The sequence below is a fragment of the Sturnus vulgaris genome, chromosome 27, assembly GCF_052056855.1.
Source record: "Sturnus vulgaris isolate bStuVul1 chromosome 27, bStuVul1.hap1, whole genome shotgun sequence".
Lineage (NCBI taxonomy): Eukaryota > Metazoa > Chordata > Aves > Passeriformes > Sturnidae > Sturnus > Sturnus vulgaris.
In genome coordinates, this window is record NC_142269.1 from 3,609,500 (window position 1) to 3,629,971 (window position 20,472).

Below are 20,472 nucleotides of genomic sequence, written 5' to 3' on the forward strand. Positions count from 1 at the left end.
GCTCTGCGTGGGCCAGCAGGACGAGGAGGGTTTTTATTTGCAGGGTTTCCCGTCGGGTTCGCTGGCCCATGGCTACTGCGAGCCCTCGGGCCACTTTCTTCCTCCTCCTCCTCCTCCTCCTCCTCCTCCTCTTCCTGAGCAGCCTGGCTACCAACCCGGCCTTTTTGGCGACCAGCCGGGTCCCGGGGCCACTTTCGAGTGGATGAGGGTGAAGAGGAACCCCCCAAAAACTGGTGAGTGTGGGGGAGGGGAAAATTCCTCCCCCCCCCCAAAAAAAAAAAATTAATTAAAAAAAAAAAAAAAAATCACAAAGAATTCCCAAAGATTTGGGATCTTCCCCCCCCCCAATAAATTTGGGGTTGTTTGGGGTTTTTTGGGGTTTGGTTTTTAATGAGTTTTTGTTGGGTTTTGGGGGGGTTTAATCTGGGTTTGGGGGTTTTTTTGGGGTTTTGATTTTGGGTTTTGGGGTTTTGGGGTTTTTTTGTAGGTTTGTTTGGGTTTGGGGGTTTCTATTTCGGTGGGTTTTGATTTTGGGGTTTTTTTTTGTAAGTTTGGTTGGGTTTGGGGTTTTTTTGTGGGTTTGTTTGGGTTTTTGGGGTTTTGTTTGGGGTTTGGGGTTTCTATTCCGGTGGGTTTTGATTTTGGGTTTTTTTGGGTAAGTTTGGTTGGGTTTGGGGGTTTTTTGTTGCTTTTTATGAGTTTTTGTTGGGTTTTGGGGGGGTTTAGTTTGGGTTTGGGGGTTTCTTGGGGTTTTGATTTTGGGTTTTGGGGTTTTGGGGGTTTTTTGTGGGTTTGGGGTTTTTTTGTAGGTTTGTTTGGGTTTTGGGGGGTTTTTGGGAGGTTTCGTTGGGTTTGGGAGTTTTTTATGCGTTTGGTTGGGTTTTGGGGGGTTTAGTTTGGGTTTTCGGGTTTTTTGGGGGGGTTTAATTTTGTTTTTTTGGGTTTTGGGGGTTTTTTGTAGGTTTGTTTGGGTTTTGGGGTTTTTTTGTGCGTTTGGTTGGGTTTTGGGGGTTTAGTTTGGGTTTTGGGGTTTTTTGGGGGGTTTTAATTTTGGTTGTTGGGGTTTTGGGGTTTTTTGTGCGTTTGGGTTGAGTTTTTGGAGTTTGGTTTGGGTCCTGGGGGGGTTTTTGGTGGGTTTTGATTTTTGTGGGATTTTTTGTGGGTTTGTTTGGGTTTTTGGGGTTTTGTTTGGGGTTTGGGGTTTCTATTCCGGTGGGTTTTGATTTTGGGGTTTTTTTTGAGGTTTCGTTGGGTTTGGGGTTTTTTTTGTAGGTTTGTTTGGGTTTTGGGGTTTCTATTTCGGTGGGTTTTGATTTTGGGGGTTTTTTTTAGTAAGTTTGGTTGGGTTTGGGGGGTTTTTGTGGGTTTGGTTGGGTTTTGGGGTTTAGTTTGGGTTTGGGGTTTTTCATTTTGGTGGGTTTTGATTTTGGGGTGGTTTGGTTGGGTTTTGGGGGTTTTTTTAATGAGTTTTTGTTGGGTTTTTAGGGTTTAGTTTGGGTTTTGGGGGGTTTTTCTGGTGGGTTTGGATTTGGGGTTTTTTATTTTGGTGGGTTTTGATTTTGGGGTGGTTTTTTAGGCAGGTTTGGTTGGTTTTTTTTTTTCTAATGAGTTTTTGTTGGGTTTTTCGGGGCTTAGTTTGAATTTTGGGGTTTTTATTTGGTGGGTTTTGATTTTGGGGGTTTTTTTATAGGTTTAGTTGGGTTTGGGGGTTTTTTTTGGTTTTTTTTATGAGTTTTTGTTGGGTTTTGGGGGTTTAGTTTGGGTTTGGGGTTTTTTTTTTTTGGTGGGTTTGGATTTTGGGTTTTTTATTTTGGTGGGTTTTGATTTTGGGGTTTTTTTGGTGGGTTTGGTTGGGTTTTGGGGGCTTTTTTTAGGGAGGATTTCGTTGGGTTTTGGGGGGGTTGGGTATTTTTGTGGGTTTGTCTGGATTTTGGGGTTTTTTGTGGGTTTGGTTGGATTTTGGGGGATTTTGGGGGGTTTGGTTGGGGTTTGGGGGAGTTTTGGTGGGTTTGGGGTTGGTTTTTTTTTTGCTTATTTGGGTTTAGGGTTGTTTTATTTTACTTTTTATTTTTCTGTGTTTTGGGGTCTATTCTTGGGTTTGGGATGGGTTTGTTTGCATTTTGGGGTTTATTTTGGGGTTTTTTGGGTTTTGGGGTCTTTTTCTGGGTCTGAGTTTGATTAGTTTGGATTTTGGGATCTTTTTGGGGGATCTGGCTTGGGTTTGTTTGGGTTTGGGGTTTTTGGGGGGGGAGTTTGGGTTTTGGGGTCTTTTCTTGGGTTTGGGATGGGTTTGTTTTGGTTTGGGGGTTTTTTGGGGTTTTTTGGGGTTGGTTTTTTGGGGGGTTTTGGAGTCTTTTGGAAAGTTTGAGTTGGGTTTCTTTGGGTTTTAGGGTATTTTTCTTTGGGGTAGGTTTTAGGGTATTTTTTAGGGTTGGGTTTTGGGGTTTTTAATTTAAACCCCACTCCGAGATTTCCCATCCCATGGAGCATCCCTGAGCTCGGTTTCCCCCAGGCCCAGTTCTGATTTAAGCCCAGCTCTGATTTAAACCCAGCTCTGATTTAAGCCCAGCTCAGATCTGGAAACACTCGGCGCTTCCTCCTCCTTCTCCAGGCGGGGTTTCCATCCCCTCCTCCATTGTTCCACTTCCTTCCTCCTCCTCCTCCTCCTCCTCCTCCTCCTCCTCCTCATCATCATCATCATCATCCTCATCATCATCATCATCCTCATCATCACCGATCCCTCCCCTTCCAGCCATTCCTGAACAGCCCGGGGATGGATCCTGGGGGGAAAAATGGAACCAAGAGGATCCCGGGAATGGATCCCAGAGGAAAAGCGGATCCTGGAGGATCCCACAGGATCCCGGGAATTGTTTCCAAGGGAAAAGTGGATCCTGGAGGATCCCTGGGATGGATCCCGGGAATGATTCCCAGGGGAAATGAGGGGTCAGGAGGATCCTGGGAATTGTTTCCCAGGGAAAAGAGGATCCTGGAGTATCCCGGGAATGGATCCCGGGGAAAAGAGGATTTGGGAGAATCCTGGGGATTGTTCAGAGGGGGAAAAGAGGATCCTGGAGGATCCCACAGGATCCCGGGAATTGTTTCCAAGGGAAAAGAGGAGTCAGGAGGATCCCGGGAATGGATCCCAGGGGAAAAGTGGAGCCAGGAGGATCCCTGGGATGGATCCCGGGAATGATTCCCAGGGGAAAAACTGAGCCAGGAGGATCCTGGGAATTGTTTCCCAGGGAAAAGAGGATCCTGGAGGATCCCGGGAATGGATCCCAGAGGGAAAGAGGAGCCGGGAGAATCCTGGGAATTGTTCAGAGGGGGAAAAGCGGATCCTGGAGGATCCCACAGGATCCCGGGAATTGTTTCCAGGGGAAAAGAGGATCCTGGAAGATCCCGGGAATGGATCCCAGGGGAAAAGCAGAGCCTGGAGGATCCGGGAATTGTTCCCAGGGGACAAGAGGATCCCGGGAAGGATCCCAGATGAAAAGAGGATCCTGGAGGATCCCTGGGATGGATCCCAGGGGGAAAGCGGAGCCTGGAGGATCAAGGGGATGGATCCTGGGAGTTGTTCCCAGGGAAAAGCAGATCCTGGAGGAGACGGGAATGATTCCCAGGGGAAAAGCGGATTCTGGAGGATTCTGGGAATTGTTCCCAGAGGAAAAGCGATCCTAGAGGATCCCGGGAATGATTCCCAAGGGGGAAAGTAGAGCCAGGAGGGTCCCGGGAATGATTCCGAGTGGAAAAGCGGATCCCAGAGGATCCCGGGAATAATTCCCAGGGGGAAAAGCGGATCCCAGAGGATCCCGGGAATGGCTCCCAGGGGAAAAACGGAGCCAGGAGGATCCTGGGAATTGTTCCCAAGGGAAAAGCGGATTCTGGAGAATCCCAGGAATGGCTCCCAGGGCAAAGCGGAGCGGTGCGAGCCGGGCCTGAGGCCGGGAGGGGCCGGGAGGGGGCGGGAGGAGACCCCGCATTGCCCCGGACCCCTCGGGCCGCTCCTGCCCTGGCGGGTTTTCTTCTTTTTTGTTTGTTTTTGTTTTTGTTTTTTTTTTTCCCTCAGGCAAAACGCCCGAGCTGGGGCTCCTGGGGCAGCCCAGCGCCATCCGCACCAACTTCAGCACCAAGCAGCTGACGGAGCTGGAGAAGGAATTCCACTTCAACAAATACCTGAGCCGGGCCCGCAGGGTGGAGATCGCGGCCACGCTGGAGCTCAACGAGACGCAGGTGAAGATTTGGTTCCAGAACCGGAGGATGAAGCAGAAGAAGAGGGAGAGGGAAGGGCTCGCCCCCGCCACGGCGGCCAAAGCAGCGGCTGAAGCCTCGGATCAATCCTCGCCGGAGGCTTCGCCCAGATCCAGCTCCTCCTGAAACCTCCGGGAACCCCCGGGATGTTCCCCAGGGGAGCCGGGAGCAGCCCCAGATCCCTGCGAGCATCCCAAGGGTCCCCCTGAACCCTCCGGGATGTCCCTGAGGAAATCCAGGAGCATCCCCAGATCCCTGCGAGCATCCCCAGCTCCTCCTAAAACCTCTGGGATGTCCCTGAGGAAATCCAGGATCATCCCCAGATCCCTGCGAGCATCCCCAGCTCCTCCTGGACTCTCCGGGATGTCCCTGAGGAAATCCAGGAGCATCCCCAGCTCCTCCAGGAACCACCGGGATGTCCCCGAGGGGTTCCAGGATCATCCCCAGCTCCCCCCGAGCATCTCCAGCTCCTCCTAAAACCTCTGGGATGTCCCTGAGGAAATCCAGGAGCATCCCCAGATCCCTGCGAGCATCTCCAGCTCCTCCTGAAATCTCCGGGAACCACCGGGATGTTCCTGAGGGGAGCCGGGAGCATCCCCAGATCCCTGCGAACATCTCCAGCTCATCCTGAACTCTCCAAGATATTCCTGAGGGGATCCTGGAGCATCCCCGGCTCCATCCGAGCATCCCCAGCTCCTCCTGAAACCTCCGGGATGTCCCTGAGGAAATCCAGGATCATCTCCAGATCCCTGCGAGCATCTCCAGCTCCTCCTGAAACCTCCGAGAACCTCTGGGATGCCCCTGAGGAAAATCCAGGAGCATCCCCAGATCCCTCTGAACATCCCCAGCTCCTCCTAAAACCTGTGGGATGTCCCCAAGGGTCTCAGGATCATCCCCAGATCCCCCCGAGCATCTCCAGCTCCTCCTGAACTCTCCAAGATGTTCCTGAGGGGATCCTGGAGCATCCCCAGATCCCTGCGAGCATCCCAAGGGTTCTCCTAAAACCTGTGGGATGTCCCCGAGGGGTTCCAGGATCATCCCCAGCTTCCCCAGCTCCTCCTGAACTCTCCAAGATGTTCCTGAGGCGATTCTGGAACATCTCCAGATCCCTCTGAACATCCCCAGCTCCTCCTAAAACCTCTGGGATGTCCGTGAGGAAATCCAGGAGCATCCCCAGATCCCTTTGAGCATCTCCAGCTCCTCCTGAAACCTCCGGGAACCCCCGGGATCTCCCCGAGGAGCTCCAGGATCACCCCCAGATCCCCCCGAGCATCCCCAGATCCCCCCGAGCATCCCCAGCTCCTCCAGAAACCACCGGGATGGTCCCCGAGGGTCTCCAGGTTGTCCCCGAGGGTCTCCGGGATGTCCCCGAGGGTCTCCGGGATGTCCCCGAGGGTCTCCAGGATGTCCCCAAGGGTCTCTGGGATGTCCCCGAGGGTCTCCGGGATGTCCCCGAGGGTCTCCAGGATGTCCCCAAGGGTCTCTGGGATGTCCCCGAGGGTCTCTGGGATGTCCCCGAGGGTCTCCAGGATGGTCCCCGAGGGTCTCCAGGATGTCCCCGAGGGTCTCCGGGATGTCCCCGAGGGACTCCGGGATGTCCCCGAGGGTCTCCAGGATGTCCCCGAGGGTCTCCGGGATGTCCCCGAGGGTCTCCGGGATGGTCCCCGAGGGTCTCCGGGTTGTCCCCGAGGGTCTCCAGGATGGTCCCCGAGGGTCTCCGGGATGGTCCCCGAGGGTCTCCAGGATGGTCCCCAAGGGTCTCCGGGATGTCCCCGAGGGTCTCTGGGATCTTCCCGAGGGTCTCAAGGATGTCCCCGAGGGTCTCCAGGTTGTCCCCGAGGGTCTCCGGGATGTCCCCGAGGGTCTCCGGGATGGTCCCCGAGGGTCTCCAGGATGTCCCCGAGGGTCTCCGGGATGTCCCCGAGGGTCTCCGGGATGTCCCCGAGGGTCTCTGGGATGTCCCCGAGGGTCTCCGGGTTGTCCCCGAGGGTCTCCAGGATGGTCCCCGAGGGTCTCCGGGATCACCCCCGATCCCCCCGGGCCGTCCCCTGCCGTCCCCACGCGCGTGGCACCGCTCTCCTCTCTTCCCTTTTCCCTTTTTCCCATTAATTTATGACCCCAGGACTCCCAAGGAGCGGCCGTGCCCGAGTCTCAGGGACCCTCCCGCGTTTCCCCCTCCCCTTTAGGAACTGCACTTTCAACCCCAGAAAGAAAAAAAAGAAAAAAAAAAAAAAAAAGAAAAAAAAAAAAAAGAAAAAAGAAAAGCCAAAACAACCAAAAAAACCCCCAAGACCTCAACTTTTAAAACTGATTTAGTTCGCTCCCCTTTGGAAATAACGAGAGCAATGATTTTTTTATTATTATTATTATTTTTCCCCATCTTGCCCGATGCGGTTTTCCTTCTGGTGAGATTGTAAGGAAAAAAAAAAAAAAAAAAAAAAAAGGAGGAAAAAATAGAAATTTCGGGCATTTTTGTCCCATTTTTTTCCCTCCTGTTTGTGGATCTTGGAGCGAGACCCGAGAAGCCCAAGAGGCAAAGAGCCAAACCCCGAGAAGAATAAAAAAAGGAAAAACAAAGGAAAAAAAAGGAAAAAAAAAAGAAAAAAAAAGGGAAAAAAAAAGAAAAGAAAAGAAAAAAAGAAGAAAAAAGGGAAAAAAAGAAAAGAAAAGAAAAAAAGAAGAAAAAGAGAAAAGAGAAAAGAGAAGAAAAGAGAAGAAAAGAAAAGAAAAGAAAAGAAAAGAAAAGAAAAGAAAAGAAAAGAAAAGAAAAGAAAAGAAAAGAAAAGAAAAGAAAAGAAAAGAAAAGAAAAGAAAAGAAAAGAAAAGAAAAAAAGAAAAGAAAAGAAAAAGCGATTTTCTGCTCCCATTTTGCACTATTTCTGCTTTACAGGGTTCGGTTTATTTTTTATTTTTAATTTTTTATTTTTTTTTTTGGTGATTTGTGTAATCACGGGAGGTTTGAGGGCGGACGGAGACGGGGCCGCGATTTTTTTTTAATTATTTTTATTTTTGGGAGCTGCCGGCAGCCTCAAAGCCGCACCCCGCAGCCACTCGGGCCGATCTGAGCCCGATAAACTCGCGATTTAAGCTCGGCCTAAACGCCCTCCCTCGGCTGCTCTTTAAAATGGAATTATCCAGAAAATCCGGGCGGAATCTCCTTTTCCTCCCTCCTCCACACGGAACTACCTCAGCTCAATAAAGTTGATTTTTTTTTTTCTCCGTAACTCCGGTCTTTTCAGCCCAACGGGAATCTCTGGGAATTGCGGGATTGGGAGGGAGGAGAAAATAAAATTTTCGGCTGATTTTAACGTTAAAAAAAAAAAAAAAAAAAGGGATTTCCCGGGATTTTCCCTTTTCCTGAAGGCGCATCCCCAGTCCCGCCTTGGAATCGGGCTCAGCTTCCCAAAATCTCTTCCCTCTTGGAATTCTCCATCATTTCCCCGGGAAAAAAAAAAAAAAATCATCCCCCACCCAGTGTGAAAATCCCTGGAGCTGCCTCGGGAACCGGGAAGGGGGGTGCGAATTCCACAGAAGGAATTCCCGATTCATTCAGGAATTGATATAATTTAGAAATCCAGAAATTCCATCATTTACCCCCTCAAGAAAAAAAAACCCCAAAAAACCCTACACAACAAAAAACAAAATAAAACCCCAAACACCAAAAAAAACCCCAAAACAAACAAACAAAAAACCACACACACACAGAAAAAAAAAAAAAGAAGAAATTCCAAATGCGTTTCATCTCCTCCATCTCCCTTAAAAAAAAAGGGGAAATTTTCCACAGAATAAATCGAATTTTTTCCATTTTTTTTTCCCTATTCGCGGAGGGGAGGCAGGAAGAGCCGGGGCCGGTGCGAGCTGTGACCTTTTTACCTCGGAACGCCTCCGGGATTTCTAAACAAGCCAAGAGAGGAGCAGCCAGGAGCATCCATTGTTCGGGCCGGGGCAAATTTGCAAATCTGGACGCGGGATGAGGGATGGAGGATGAAGGATGAAATACCTGCTGAGGTTCCTGCGGGAGGCCCCCGCAGATAAAATCTTTTCCCTCCCCTCTCTCTCTCTCTCTAACGAGCTCCTTTTTCTCCGAAAAACAAAAAAAAAAAAAAAAAAAAGGGTTTTGGAGAGTTCAGTTAGTGATGAGATAAGAGGAGGAAAAAATAGAGGGGAAAAGGTGAAAAGGGGATTTTCTTACGGGCGAGATTGGTGAAAGGTCACGGGGAGAACGCCAAAACAAACCCTAAAAAAAAAAAATTTAAAAAGTTCAGAAATCTCAGAGATTTGGGCTCCTGGCATCCCATGGGGATAAAACCGGGATTTGCTGCCAATAAAAGATTTTAGAGAGTCTAATTAGTGATAAGAGGAGGGAAAAAATAGAGGGGGAAAAGGTGAAAATGGGATTTTCTTACGGGCGAGATTGGTGAAAGGTCACGGGGAAAACGCCAAAAACGAACCCAAAAACCGCGCCCGGGCCCCGCCGTGCAGGGAGCGGGATTTAGGCCCGGGTTTAGGCCGGGGGTCAGGCCCGGTCCCAAGTGAGAAACTGCGAAGGCTCCGGGAGCTGGTTTGAAAATCAAAGGGACCCTCGGGACCGCCCGGAACCGCCCGGGACCACCGGGACCACCGGGACCATCCCCGAACCGCCCGGGACCACCGGGACCACCGGGACCATCCCCGAACCGCCCGGGACCAACGGGACCACCCGGGACCATCCCCGAACCGCCCGGGACCATCCGGGACCACCGGGACCACCGGGACCGCCCGGGAACCACCCGGGACAACCCGGGACCACCCGGGACCATCCCCGGAACTGCCGGGTCCTTCCTGCACCGGAACCACCCGGGACCACCGGGACTGCTCGGGATCAACCCCGGAACCGCCCGGGACCACCCGGGACCATCCCCCGAACCACCCAGGAACATTCCCGGAACCGCCGGGTCCTTCCCGCACCGGAACCGCCCGGAATCACCCGGGACCATCCCCGGAATCACCCGGGACCATCCCCGGGACCATCCCCAGAACCGCCCGGGACCATCCCCAGAACCGCCCGGGATCATCCCCGGCCCGGTCCCGCTGTCCCCGGTGCCACCCCCGGCCCGGTCCCGATCCCCCGGGGCTCCCGGTCCCGCGTGGTTCCCCCAGAGCGCTCCCGGCTCATCCCTGTTTAAATCCCGAGTTTGTCTCCTAAACCCGGGTCGTCCCTTTTCCCCCCATCCTGGGATTTCGGGTTCTGGGATTTCGAGATCCGGGATTTTGGGATCTGGGATTTCGGGATTCGAGCTTTCAGGATCCAGGATTTTGGGATCCAGGCCTTCAGGACCCGGGATTTCGGGATTCAGAGTTTTGGCATCCAGGATTTTGGGATCTGGGATTTTGGGATCCAGGGTTTCGGGGTCCGGGGTTTTGGGATCTGGGGTTTCAGGATCCGGGATTTCGGGATTCAGAGTTTTGGGATACGGGATTTGAAGATCCAGGATCTGGGAATTCAGGGTTTCGGGATCCAGGATTTGGGGCTTCAGGATTTGGGGATTCAGCGTTTTGGGATCTGGGATTTGGGGATTCAGGATTTGGGATTCAGGATTTGGGGATTCAGAGTTTTGGGATCCAGGATTTGGGGATTCAGGGTTTGGGATCCGGGATTTCGGGATTCAGGATTTTGGGATCCAGGATTTCGGGATTCAGGGTTTTGGGATCCAGGATTTAGGATCCAGGATTTGGGGATTCAGAATTTTGGGATCCGGGATTTGGGGATCCGGGATTTCGGGATTCAGGGTTTGGGGATTCAAAGTTTTGGGATCCGGGATTTCGGGATTCAGGGTTTGGGGATCCGGGATTTGGGGATTCAAGGTTTGGGGATCCGGGATTTCGGGATTCAGGGTTTTGGGATTCAGGATTTTGGGATCCGGGATTTCGGGATCAGGTGCATCCGTGTGGGACAGGAACGGTGGGAAATTCGTGGAGAAACTTCAATCATATAATTGAAATATTCCGAATATTCCATGTATATCCGCGTATTCCATATATTCCCTATATCCCATATATGTATAATAAAATACAATTAAAAAAATGAAAAATAATGGAAAAAAACCTAAACAAAAATAAATAAATTTTAAAATAATGTAAAAACCTGGATTCTCCCGGTTTTCCCTCTGGAGTTTAACCAAGGAAATTTAGGAAATTTTACCTCAGGAAAACCTCACCTCACTCTGCCTTTATTTCTTTAATTTCTTTAATTTCTTTAATTTCTTTAATTTCTTTTATTATTTTTTTTAATTTATTTTCTCTCTTTTTTTTCACTACTTCCACCCAAAAAAATCCGATTTCCCAGCCGCTGCTTGGAACCCCCCCAGGAGGTTTTTTGGTCCGAATTTCCCAAATTTTTTTTGGAAAAGCGGGAAGGCAGCGAGGAGCGGCTTTTCCAGGGGGAAACATCCAGGATTTATCCCAAATCCAAAGGGAAAAAAACCAAAAAAAGCTGCAAAAATCCTTCCCTGCCTTCGCCACTTTTATTACAAAATTCACAATTCCCATTTCTTGCCGGGCTGGAAAATCAAAACCGTTCAAAAAAATCCTTTCCTAAAAAATTCCCGTATTCCAGGCAGGGAAAATCCTCCAAAAAATTAAAAATAAATGCATTTAAACCTCGAATTTATTCCCATCCGCCTCGGAAAATGAAGAAAAAAGTTAATTTTAGCAATTTTAGCTATTTTATTTCCGTTATTTCCCCGAATCCCACGTGTCACACCTGAAAATTTTGGAATTCCCGGGGGAAATTTTCCCGGTTTTCCCCCTTTTTTGCCCCAATTCGGGAGTGAAGTCTCCACCTCGTTAATTGCGAAAATCCCATTTTTTTATGAGTTTTTAATTGAGTTTCCCGCGGAAAATTCACATTTAAACCCCGCCTAAGGCAGGGCGGGAAATAAAACTCGCTCCAGGTCCTGGGGGGGTTTTGAAAATCTCCAAATTCCAGGGAAATTTGGGATTTTTTTTGAGGGATGAATAATCCCAAAATGTTTTTGGGGCGGTGCTGATGGAGATGGGGCAGCCCGGAACCCTCATCCAGGTCTGAAAAAATGGGAAAAAATGGGAAAAAATGGGGAAAATAGGGGGAAAATGAGAAAAATGGGGGGGAAATTGGAAAAATGGGAAAAATGGGGGAGGGAATGGGGAAAAATGGGAAAAATGGGAAAAATATGGGGAAATGGGAAAAATGGGAAAAATGGGGAAAATGGGGGGGAATGGAGGGAAAATGGGGGGAAATGGGAAAAAATGGGAAAAAATGGGAAAAAATGGGAAAAATGGGGGAAAATGGGAAAAATAGGGGGAAAAATGGGAAAAATAGGGGGAAAAATTGGAAAAATGGGAAAAATAGGGGGAAAAATTGGAAAAAATGGGGGAAAAATGGGAAATAATGGGAAAAATGGGGGGAAATGGGAAAAAATGGGAAAAATGGGGGAAAATGGGAAAAAATGGGAAAAATGGGAAAAAATGGGAAAAAATGGGAAAAATGGGGGAAATGCCTTAAATTACAACAAACAAAGGAAAAAAAAAAGTTTTAAAACCATCCTTGTGTCCCTAAAAACCTTTTAAATTCGGTTTATACCTCCCTTCACGCAGAGGACACGTGCGTGTGACTTTTTTTAATAAACTTTTTCTTCTTTAAAAGTGCTTAAAAAAAATTTAAAAATTAATAATAACCCTCCACACACCACCAAAATTTTGTCTAATTTCTGTGTGTGTGTGGGCGGGGTTTAAGCTGGGCTTTGCAGCACTCGTTGGTTTGGTTTTAGTTCGGTTCGTTTTCCCTCAGAGCCAGGATTAATTAAACGCGGTCCAGGCGATCCCGGTGCTGGGGTTGGATGTTCATTGTGTCTGATCAGGAATTACAGAGAGTGTGACAGCACCTCCAGATCCTCAAAGCACCCCAAAGATTGGATGGGAATCCACCCCAATCCCCCAAAGATTGGATGGGAATCCACCCCAATCCCCCAAAGATTGGATGGGAATCCACCCCAATCCCAAAGATTGGATGGGAATCCACCCCAATCCCAAAGATTGGATGGGAATCCTCCCCAATCCCAAAGATTGGATGGGAATCCACCCCAATATCCCAAAGATTGGATGGGAATCCACCCCAATCCCAAAGATTGGATGGGAATCCACCCCAATATCCCAAAGATTGGGTGGGAATCCACCCCAATACCAAAGATTGGATGGGAATCCACCCCAATCCCCCAAAGATTGGGTGGGAATCCACCCCCAAACCCCAAAGATTGGATGGGAATCCACCCCAATCCCCCAAAGATTGGGTGGGAATCCACCCCAATCCCAAAGATTGGATGGGAATCCACTCCAATCCCCCAAAGATTGGATGGGAATCCACCCCAATCCCCCAAAGATTGGATGGAAATGCACCCATTCTATTTCTAATTTCTATTTCTATTTCTATTTCTATTTCTATTTCTATTTCTATTTCATTTCTATTTCTATTTCATTTCTATTTCTATTTCTATTTCTATTTCTATTTCTATTTCTATTTCTATTTCTATTTCTATTTCTATTTCTATTTCTATTTCTATTTCTATTTCATTTCATTTCCATTTCTATTTCATTTCTATTTCTATTTCATTTGTATTTGTATTTGTACTTTATATTTATAGTTACAAATTTATATTTACATGTTCATATTTCCCGCTCCCGAGCAGTGTTTTCCAGGGGAGGATTTTTTCCCGGGAGCCCAGAAATCTCCAAAATTCTGGATTTCTGGGCTCCAGGAGCCGAGAGCCGGGCCTGGAGCAGCCCCGGGCGGAGCAGGGGATGTTTACAGGATGTTTACAGGAGCTCGACATCCCCGGATCGGGGTCAAGTGGTTCTTGAGCTGCAGCCCCAGCCCCAGATAACGAACGGGGCGGGATTTGCTCTTTTCCCCCTTTTTTTCCTCTTTTTTTCCCCTTTTTTTCCTCTTTTTTCCCCTTTTTTTCCTCTTTTTTTCCCTTTTTTTTCGCTTTTCTTTCCCCCTTTTTCCTCCCTTTCCCCGCTTTTTTTTCTTTTTTTCTTTTCTTTTCTTTTCTTTTCTTTTCTTTTCTTTTCTTTTCTTTTCTTTTCTTTTCTTTTCTTTTCTTTTCTTTTCTTTTCTTTTCTTTTCTTTTCTTTTCTTTTCTTTTCTTTTCTTTCCCCCCTTCCACCCCTTTTTTTCCCTTTTCCCTTTATTCCCTTCCTCCCTTTTCCCCTTTCCTCCCTTTTTTCTCATTTTCTCTCCCTTTCCCCCCTTTTTTCCCCTTTTCCTCTCTTCTTTTCACCTTTTTCCCCCTTTTCCCCCTTTCCTCCATATTTTCCCCCTTTTCCTCCTGTATTTTCCCCCCTTTCTCCCACTTTTCCTCCTTTTCCCCCTTTTTCCCCTTTCCTTTCCCCTTTTTTCCCCCTTCCCCCCCAATTTTTTCCCTTTTTCCCTTTTTTTCCTCTTTTATTTCCCCTTTTATTTCCCTTCTTTCCCCTCCCATTTTTTTTCTTTATCCTTTATTCCTTTTTTTCTTTTCCTTTTCCCCATTTTTTTGTTTTTTCCTGGCACACCTGACGCTGCAGACACGAGGCTGATAAACGGCAGGAATTTGGGTTTTGAACACCTGAAACCTGCAGACTCTTCTCCATTTCTCTGTTCCCATATTCTTATATTTTTATATTCCTTTATTTCTCCATCTCTGTATTCCTTTATTCCTCCATTTCTGTTATTCAGGAGTTCAGGAATTCAGGAATTATTCAGGAATTATTCAGGAATTGTTCAGGAATTCAGGAGTTCAGGATTTCAGGAATTGTTCAGGAATTCAGGAATTATTCAGGAATTATTCAGGAATTGTTCAGGAATTATTCAGGAATTATTCAGGAATTATTCAGGAATTACTCAGGAAATTCAGGAATTATTCAGGAGTTCAGGAATTCAGGAATTATTCAGGAATTCAGGAATTACTCAGGAATTATTCAGGAATTCAGGAGTTCAGGAATTATTCAGGAATTGTTCAGGAATTGTTCAGGAATTGTTCAGGAATTGTTCAGGAATTGTTCAGGAATTATTCAGGAATTCAGGAGTTCAGGATTTCAGGAATTGTTCAGGAATTCAGGAATTATTCAGGAATTATTCAGGAATTATTCAGGAATTCAGGAATTATTCAGGAATTATTCAGGAATTGTTCAGGAATTCAGGAATTCAGGAATTATTCAGGAATTCCATTGGATGGTTTCCATTATTCCCCCAAAATTCCCTTTTCTCTGATCCCGGCCCTGCTCTGGCAGTTGTTGCATTAATTACTTTTTTTTTTCTTTTTTTTTTTCCTGAGATCAAAGCTCCTGATTTTCCGTCCCCTGTGATATTCGGATTTTACACCTCCCGTGATATCCTGATTTTGATTTTCCATCTCCCGTGATATTTTGATTTCCCATCTTCTGCAATATTTTATTTTTCATTTTCCACCTCCTATGATATTTTGATTTTGGATTTCCATCTCCTGTCATATTTTGATTTTCCATCTCCCGTGATATTTATTTTCATTTTCCATCTCCTGTGATATTTTGATTTTCCATTCCCTGTGATATTTATTTTCATTTTCCATCTCCCGTGATATTTATTTTGATTTTCCACCTCCTATGATATTTTGATTTTCCATCTCCTGCAATATTTTGATTCTGATTTTCCATCTCCTGTGATATTTATTTTTTGATTTTCATTTTCCATCTCCCACAATATTTTATTTTTCATTTTCCACCTCCCATGATATTAATTTTGATTTTCCATCCCTATGATATTAATTTTGATTTTCCATCCCCTATGATATTTATTCTGATTTTCCACCTCCTATGATATTTTGATTTTCCACTTCCCATCATATTAATTTTGATTTTCCACCCCTATGATATTAATTTTGATTTTCCATCCCCTGTGATATTTATTCTGATTTTCCCCCTCCCTCCCGGGGCCCCCTGGGCGTTTCCTGTGCTTTGAGGCCTCAGCATCCGCTGCAAACTCTGCATTTTAGTCCTAAAACCGAGCTCTTGCTGCAGCTTGAGCCGAGCCTAAACGAGGCTGAAAGGGGGAGGGGAATAAAAAAAAATTTTAAAAAAATTAAGCTGAGTTTAAAATGTGAGAAAGCGAGGTCTGAGACGGGGCGGGCAAGGCTGGGTGTGAAACTCCCGGGTTTGGAAATGACGAGGCAGCCGCAGCCCCGAGGATTCTGCTCCCAAATTTGGAAAATCCTCTGGTGCTCAAACACGAATCCTAAAAATCCCCCAAAAAATCACAAAAATCATAAAAATCACAAAAATCATAAAAATCACGAAAATCGCCCAAATCCCCAAAATCCCCAAAAATCCCAAAAATCCCCAAATCCCCAAAAAGCCCAAAAATCCCCAAAATCCCCCAAATCCCAAAAAATCTCAAAAATCTCCAAAATCCCAAAAATCCCAAAAAATCCCCAAAATCCCAAAAATCCCCATTTCCATGTGGAAATTTCAATATTTCCAGGAATATTTCCAGGTGGAAATTTCAATATTTACAGGAATATTTCCATGTGGACATTTCCACATTTCCAGGAATATTTCCATGTGGAAATCTCAATATTTACAGGAATATTTTCATGTGGACATTTCCACATTTCCAGGAATATTCCCCACATTTCCACGGGAAATCCCAATATTTCTAGGAATATTTCCATGTGGAAATCTCAATATTTCCAGGAGCATTTCCATGTCAAAATTTCCATATTTCCAGGAATATTCCCCATATTTCCATCTAGAAATCTCCATATTTCCAGGAATTTTCCCACCTTTTCCCCATCCCAGGCGTGAGACACCCCAGGGCTTTTTTTATTTTTATTTTTATTTTTATTTTTACAACCCAACCCCTCTTCCCTGCAGAAAACGGGAAAAGAGGAAATTTCGCTCCACAACATCCAAGCGCCCCCTTTTCCCTTCTCCCCATCAGGAATTTTGGGGTGAAAAACCTGGAAAAAAAAAAAAAATAAATCCCAATCCCAGGTGCATTTGGGAGGGCAGGAACAACCCCGGGAAGCTCCAGGTGAGGAAATTCCTGCCGGGAAAGCTCCAGGTGCAACTCCTTGCTCTGAGCTCAGCTTTTCCCACTTGGAATTTTGGGAATTTTTTTTTTTTTTTTTTGGAGGAGGGGGACAGCTGGGGATGATTCTGCTGGGATTTAAAAGGAGGAGGAACCCAAACCCCAAAAGTTTCTCCTCCTCTTTTTTTTTTTTCTTTTTTTTTGGGGGGGTGTCCCCGCCCCTCTTCTGCTTCCTTCTCGGTGCCCCACGGCGATCGCGGCAGCCCCGGCTGCGCTGGGCAGGAATCCCATGGATCCCCAAATCCCAGAGGAGATCCGGAGGGTCCTGGAAGGTACCGAGCCCCACTGGGGTCACCCTGCTGTGGGGCTGGGGTGGGGTGGATTTGGGGTCTTGGCTTTTTCTGGGCGCCCGAGGGCTGGCAGAGAGTTTGGGGAGGGAGATGTGAGATCGCCCTGACCCCAAAGAGAATTTGGGGGGGCTGTGGGATCGCCCTGACCCCAAAGAGAATTTGGGGGGGCTGTGGGATCGCCCTGACCCCAAAGAGAATTTGGGGGGGCTGTGGGATCGCCCTGACCCCAAAGAGAATTTGGGGGTGGCTGTGGGATCGCCCTGATCCCGAAGAGAATTTGGGGGTGGCTGTGGGATCGGGGTGACCCCGAAGAGAGTTTGGGGGGGGGATGTGGGATAATCCTGACCCCAAACCGACTTTGGGGGCCCTGTGGGATCACCCTGACCCTCAAAGAGAGTTTGGGGGGCCCTGTGGGATCACCCTGACCCCAAACCGAGTTTGGGGGCCCTGTGGGATCACCCTGACCCCAAACCGAGTTTGGGGGCCCTGTGGGATCACCCTGACCCCAAACCGAGTTTGGGGGCCCTGTGGGATCACCCTGACCCCAAAGAGAGTTCGGGGGTGACCCCCAGGAGAGTTTGGGGGCTGTGGGACCACCCTGACCCCAAAGAGAGTTTGTGGGGGGCTGTGGGATCGGGATGACCCCAAAGAGAGTTCGGGGGGGGATGTGGGATAATCCTGACCCCAAACCGAGTTTGAGGGTGATCCCTGGGAGAATTTGGGGGCTGTGGGATCGGGATGACCCCAAAGAGCGTTTGGGGGTGATCCCCAGGAAAATTTGGGGGCTGTGGGACGGCCCTGACCCCAAACCGAGTTTGGGGGGGCTGTGGGACGGCCCCGACCCCAAAGAGAATTTGGGGGGGGCTGTGGGATCGGGATGACCCCAAAGAGAGTTTGAGGGTGACCCTCAGGAGAATTTGGGGGCTATGGGACCACCCTGACCCCAAAGAGAGTCTGGGGGGCTGTTGGACCTCCCTCACCTTGAGGAGAACTTGGGGTTGACCCTGAGGACAATTTAGGGGGCTGTGGGACTTCCCTGTCCCTGACCCCAAAGAGAATTTTGGGGCTGTTTTTGATATTTTGGGCCTCAAAACTCTGAATTTTGTGGGTTTTTTGGGTTTTTTTGCTGCTTGACATGGGGAGAGACGTTTTGTGGTGCCCACCTGCCCATAAATCCAGAAATCCAATCCCAGCAGGAATCTCAGGCTGGAGCAGGAATTCAATCCATCCCTGCCTGTGGAACCTCTATGTTTTTATGTTTTTAGGGCGGAGTTTTCAGCTTTTTGAGCCTTTGATCCTCCAAAATCCTCATTTTTTTGTGGGGATTTTCTGCTGTGGCGTGGGGAGAGAAGCTCGGTTATTCCCAAAAATCCAGAAATCCAACCCCGGGTGGGATTCAATCCATCCCTGCCGTGGAACCCCCGCATCTGGCGGATGTGAGGAAGCACCTGGGGCTCCTTTTGGTGGTTTTGGGCTATCAGCTCTCATTTCCTGCCACAGCAGCACCGAGCTCGTCCCTCCCCCTCCAAAACCCCACAAAACTCCACCCCTGCGCCTCAAGACCCAACCCAGCCGAGCATTTCCAAAATTCCCGCCGCTTTTTCCCCCGGGTTCGCCGGCATCTGATCCCAAATAACCCGGCGTTTTCCCCGCCGCGGGTTCCGGATCCCGGCGTTTTCCCCGCCGCGGGTTCCGGATCCCGGCGTTTTCCCCGCCGCGGGTTCCGGATCCCGGCGTTTTCCCCGCCGCGGGTTCCGGATCCCGGCGTTTTCCCCGCCGCGGGTTCCGGATCCCGGCGTTTTCCCCGCCGCGGGTTCCGGATCCCGGCGTTTTCCCCCGCCGCGGGTTCCGGATCCCGGCGTTTTCCCCGCCGCGGGTTCCGGATCCCGGCGTTTTCCCCGCCGCGGGTTCCGGATCCCGGCGTTTTCCCCGCCGCGGGTTCCGGATCCCGGCGTTTTCCCCGCCGCGGGTTCCGGATCCCGGCGTTTTCCCCCGCCGCGGGTTCCGGATCCCGGCGTTTTCCCCCGCCGCGGGTTCCGGATCCCGGCGTTTTCCCCGCCGCGGGTTCCGGATCCCGGCGTTTTTCCCCTCCCGGCGTTTTGATCCCGGCGTTTTTCCCGCCGCGGGTTCCCGATCTTGGCGTTCGTTCGGGTCCCGGCGGCGCCGTTCGGGTCCCGGCGGCGCCGTTCGGGTCCCGGCGGCGCCGTTCGGGTCCCGGCGGCGCCGTTCGGGTCCCGGCGGCGCCGTTCGGGTCCCGGCGGCGCCGTTCGGGTCCCGGCGGCGCCGTTCGGGTCCCGGCGGCGCCGTTCGGGTCCCGGCGGCGCCGTTCGGGTCCCGGCGGCGCCGTTCGGGTCCCGGCGGCGCCGTTCGGGTCCCGGCGTTTTCCCCCTGCGGCTCCCGACGCCGCCATTTTGATCCCAGGTTTCCCGGCGTTCTGATCCCGGTTTTTTGATCCCGGATTCCCCCGCGGGCGTTCGTTCCCAGACCGAGTCGGGATTCTCCCCCCTGCTCATCCCCGCTGTTCGTTTCTGACTCTGCCATTTCTGCCGGGGCTCTTTTCCATGCGTTGTTTCCTCGTTATCTCCCGATTTTTAATTGACGGTTTCAGATCTCGTCCCCATTCCCGGGATTTGCCGGCTGACAGGCGGGCAATGGAGATTAATTGTGTGTCACAAAGCTCGGGATCAAACTTAGGCGGGCCTTGTCAATCCCGGGGCTGTGGAGGCTCCAGGCTGGGAATCGAGGAGTTTAAATTGATTTTTTGTTTTTTTAAAATTATTTATTTTATGAGGTTTTTTGGGGTGACCTTGTCCCTGAAAGAACTGACAAAAAAAACGCAGAGAGGGATTTGGGATTAAATTTTGACAATCCCGAGGCCTTCCCGGGGCTCTGGAGGCTCCAGGCTGGGGATGGAGGAGTTTAAATCTTATGTTTTATTATTTATTTTATATTATATTATATTATATAAGGTTTTGGGGTCACCTGGTTGCTGTCCCTAAAGGAGCTGGCAAAAATCATGGAGAGATTTGGGATCAAACTCTGACAATCCTTTGACCCCCCTTTTCCCGGATTTCCCGGGGGTCCCCTCCCCACCCTTTTCCCGGATTTCCCGGATCCAGATTTTCTAAACCCATTCCCATATCCGGGGTTCTTCACCCTTCCCATGCCCACATTTCCTGACCCTTCCCAGGTTTTTATCCCATCCCTGATTTCCTAAACCCTTCCCTGGATCCACGTTTCTTAAACCCCTTCCCAAATTTCCCAAACCCTTTCCCAGTTCCTGATTTCCCTACCCCTTGCCCGAGTCTGGATTTCCCGAACCCCTTCCCGGGTTTCTCCAACCCATGTCCCGATTTCTTGACCCTTCCCAGGTTTCCTGAACCCCTTCCCAGATCCAGATTTCATGATCTTTGCCCAGACCCAGATTTCCCAAATCCCTTTCCCAGATTTCCTGAACCCCTTCCCAGGGTTCTTAAACTTCTTTCCATGTCCAGATTTCCCAACCCTTTCCCACATCCAGATTTCCTGATCCATGTCCAGATTTCCCGAACCCCTTCCCAGATCCAGGTTTCCTGATCCTTCCCAAATTTCCTGAACCTTTTCCCACATCTGTATTTCCTCACCCTTTCCCACAGCCACTTTTCCTGATTTTTCCCGGCCATTCCCTGTTTTCCAGAGGCTGAGGATTTCCTGGGCCAGGCTTTGCAGGAGGAGCTGCTGGGCGCCCGGGCCCGCGAGCAGCGGGACTCGATTCTCTGCCACCTCCAGCGCCTCAAAGCCAGGTCGGTTTTCCTCAATTTCCTGATCCAAATCCTC

General features: G+C 49.2%; 2 protein-coding genes across 3 annotated transcripts in view; both read left to right on the top strand.

The window, feature by feature from the left end:
* Window positions 1–3,815: 3,815 nt before the first annotated feature.
* Window positions 3,816–4,374, top strand: HOXB1 (homeobox B1). Its single transcript, XM_088179479.1, has 2 exons — window positions 3,816–3,909; window positions 4,067–4,374. The coding sequence occupies exons 1-2, from the start codon at window positions 3,816–3,818 to the stop codon at window positions 4,372–4,374; spliced, it is 402 nt and encodes a 133-aa protein (XP_088035605.1).
* Window positions 4,375–16,528: 12,154 nt separating this feature from the next.
* The window catches only part of SKAP1 (src kinase associated phosphoprotein 1), an 88,590-nt gene continuing 84,646 nt past the window's right edge, over window positions 16,529–20,472 (top strand). For both annotated transcript variants that reach the window (XM_088179661.1, XM_088179662.1), the window contains exons 1-2: window positions 16,529–16,638; window positions 20,333–20,438. In XM_088179661.1, the coding sequence (XP_088035787.1) occupies window positions 16,596–16,638; window positions 20,333–20,438 (149 nt within the window). In that variant the 5' untranslated portion in view covers window positions 16,529–16,595. The remainder of the gene's footprint in view (window positions 16,639–20,332; window positions 20,439–20,472) is intronic.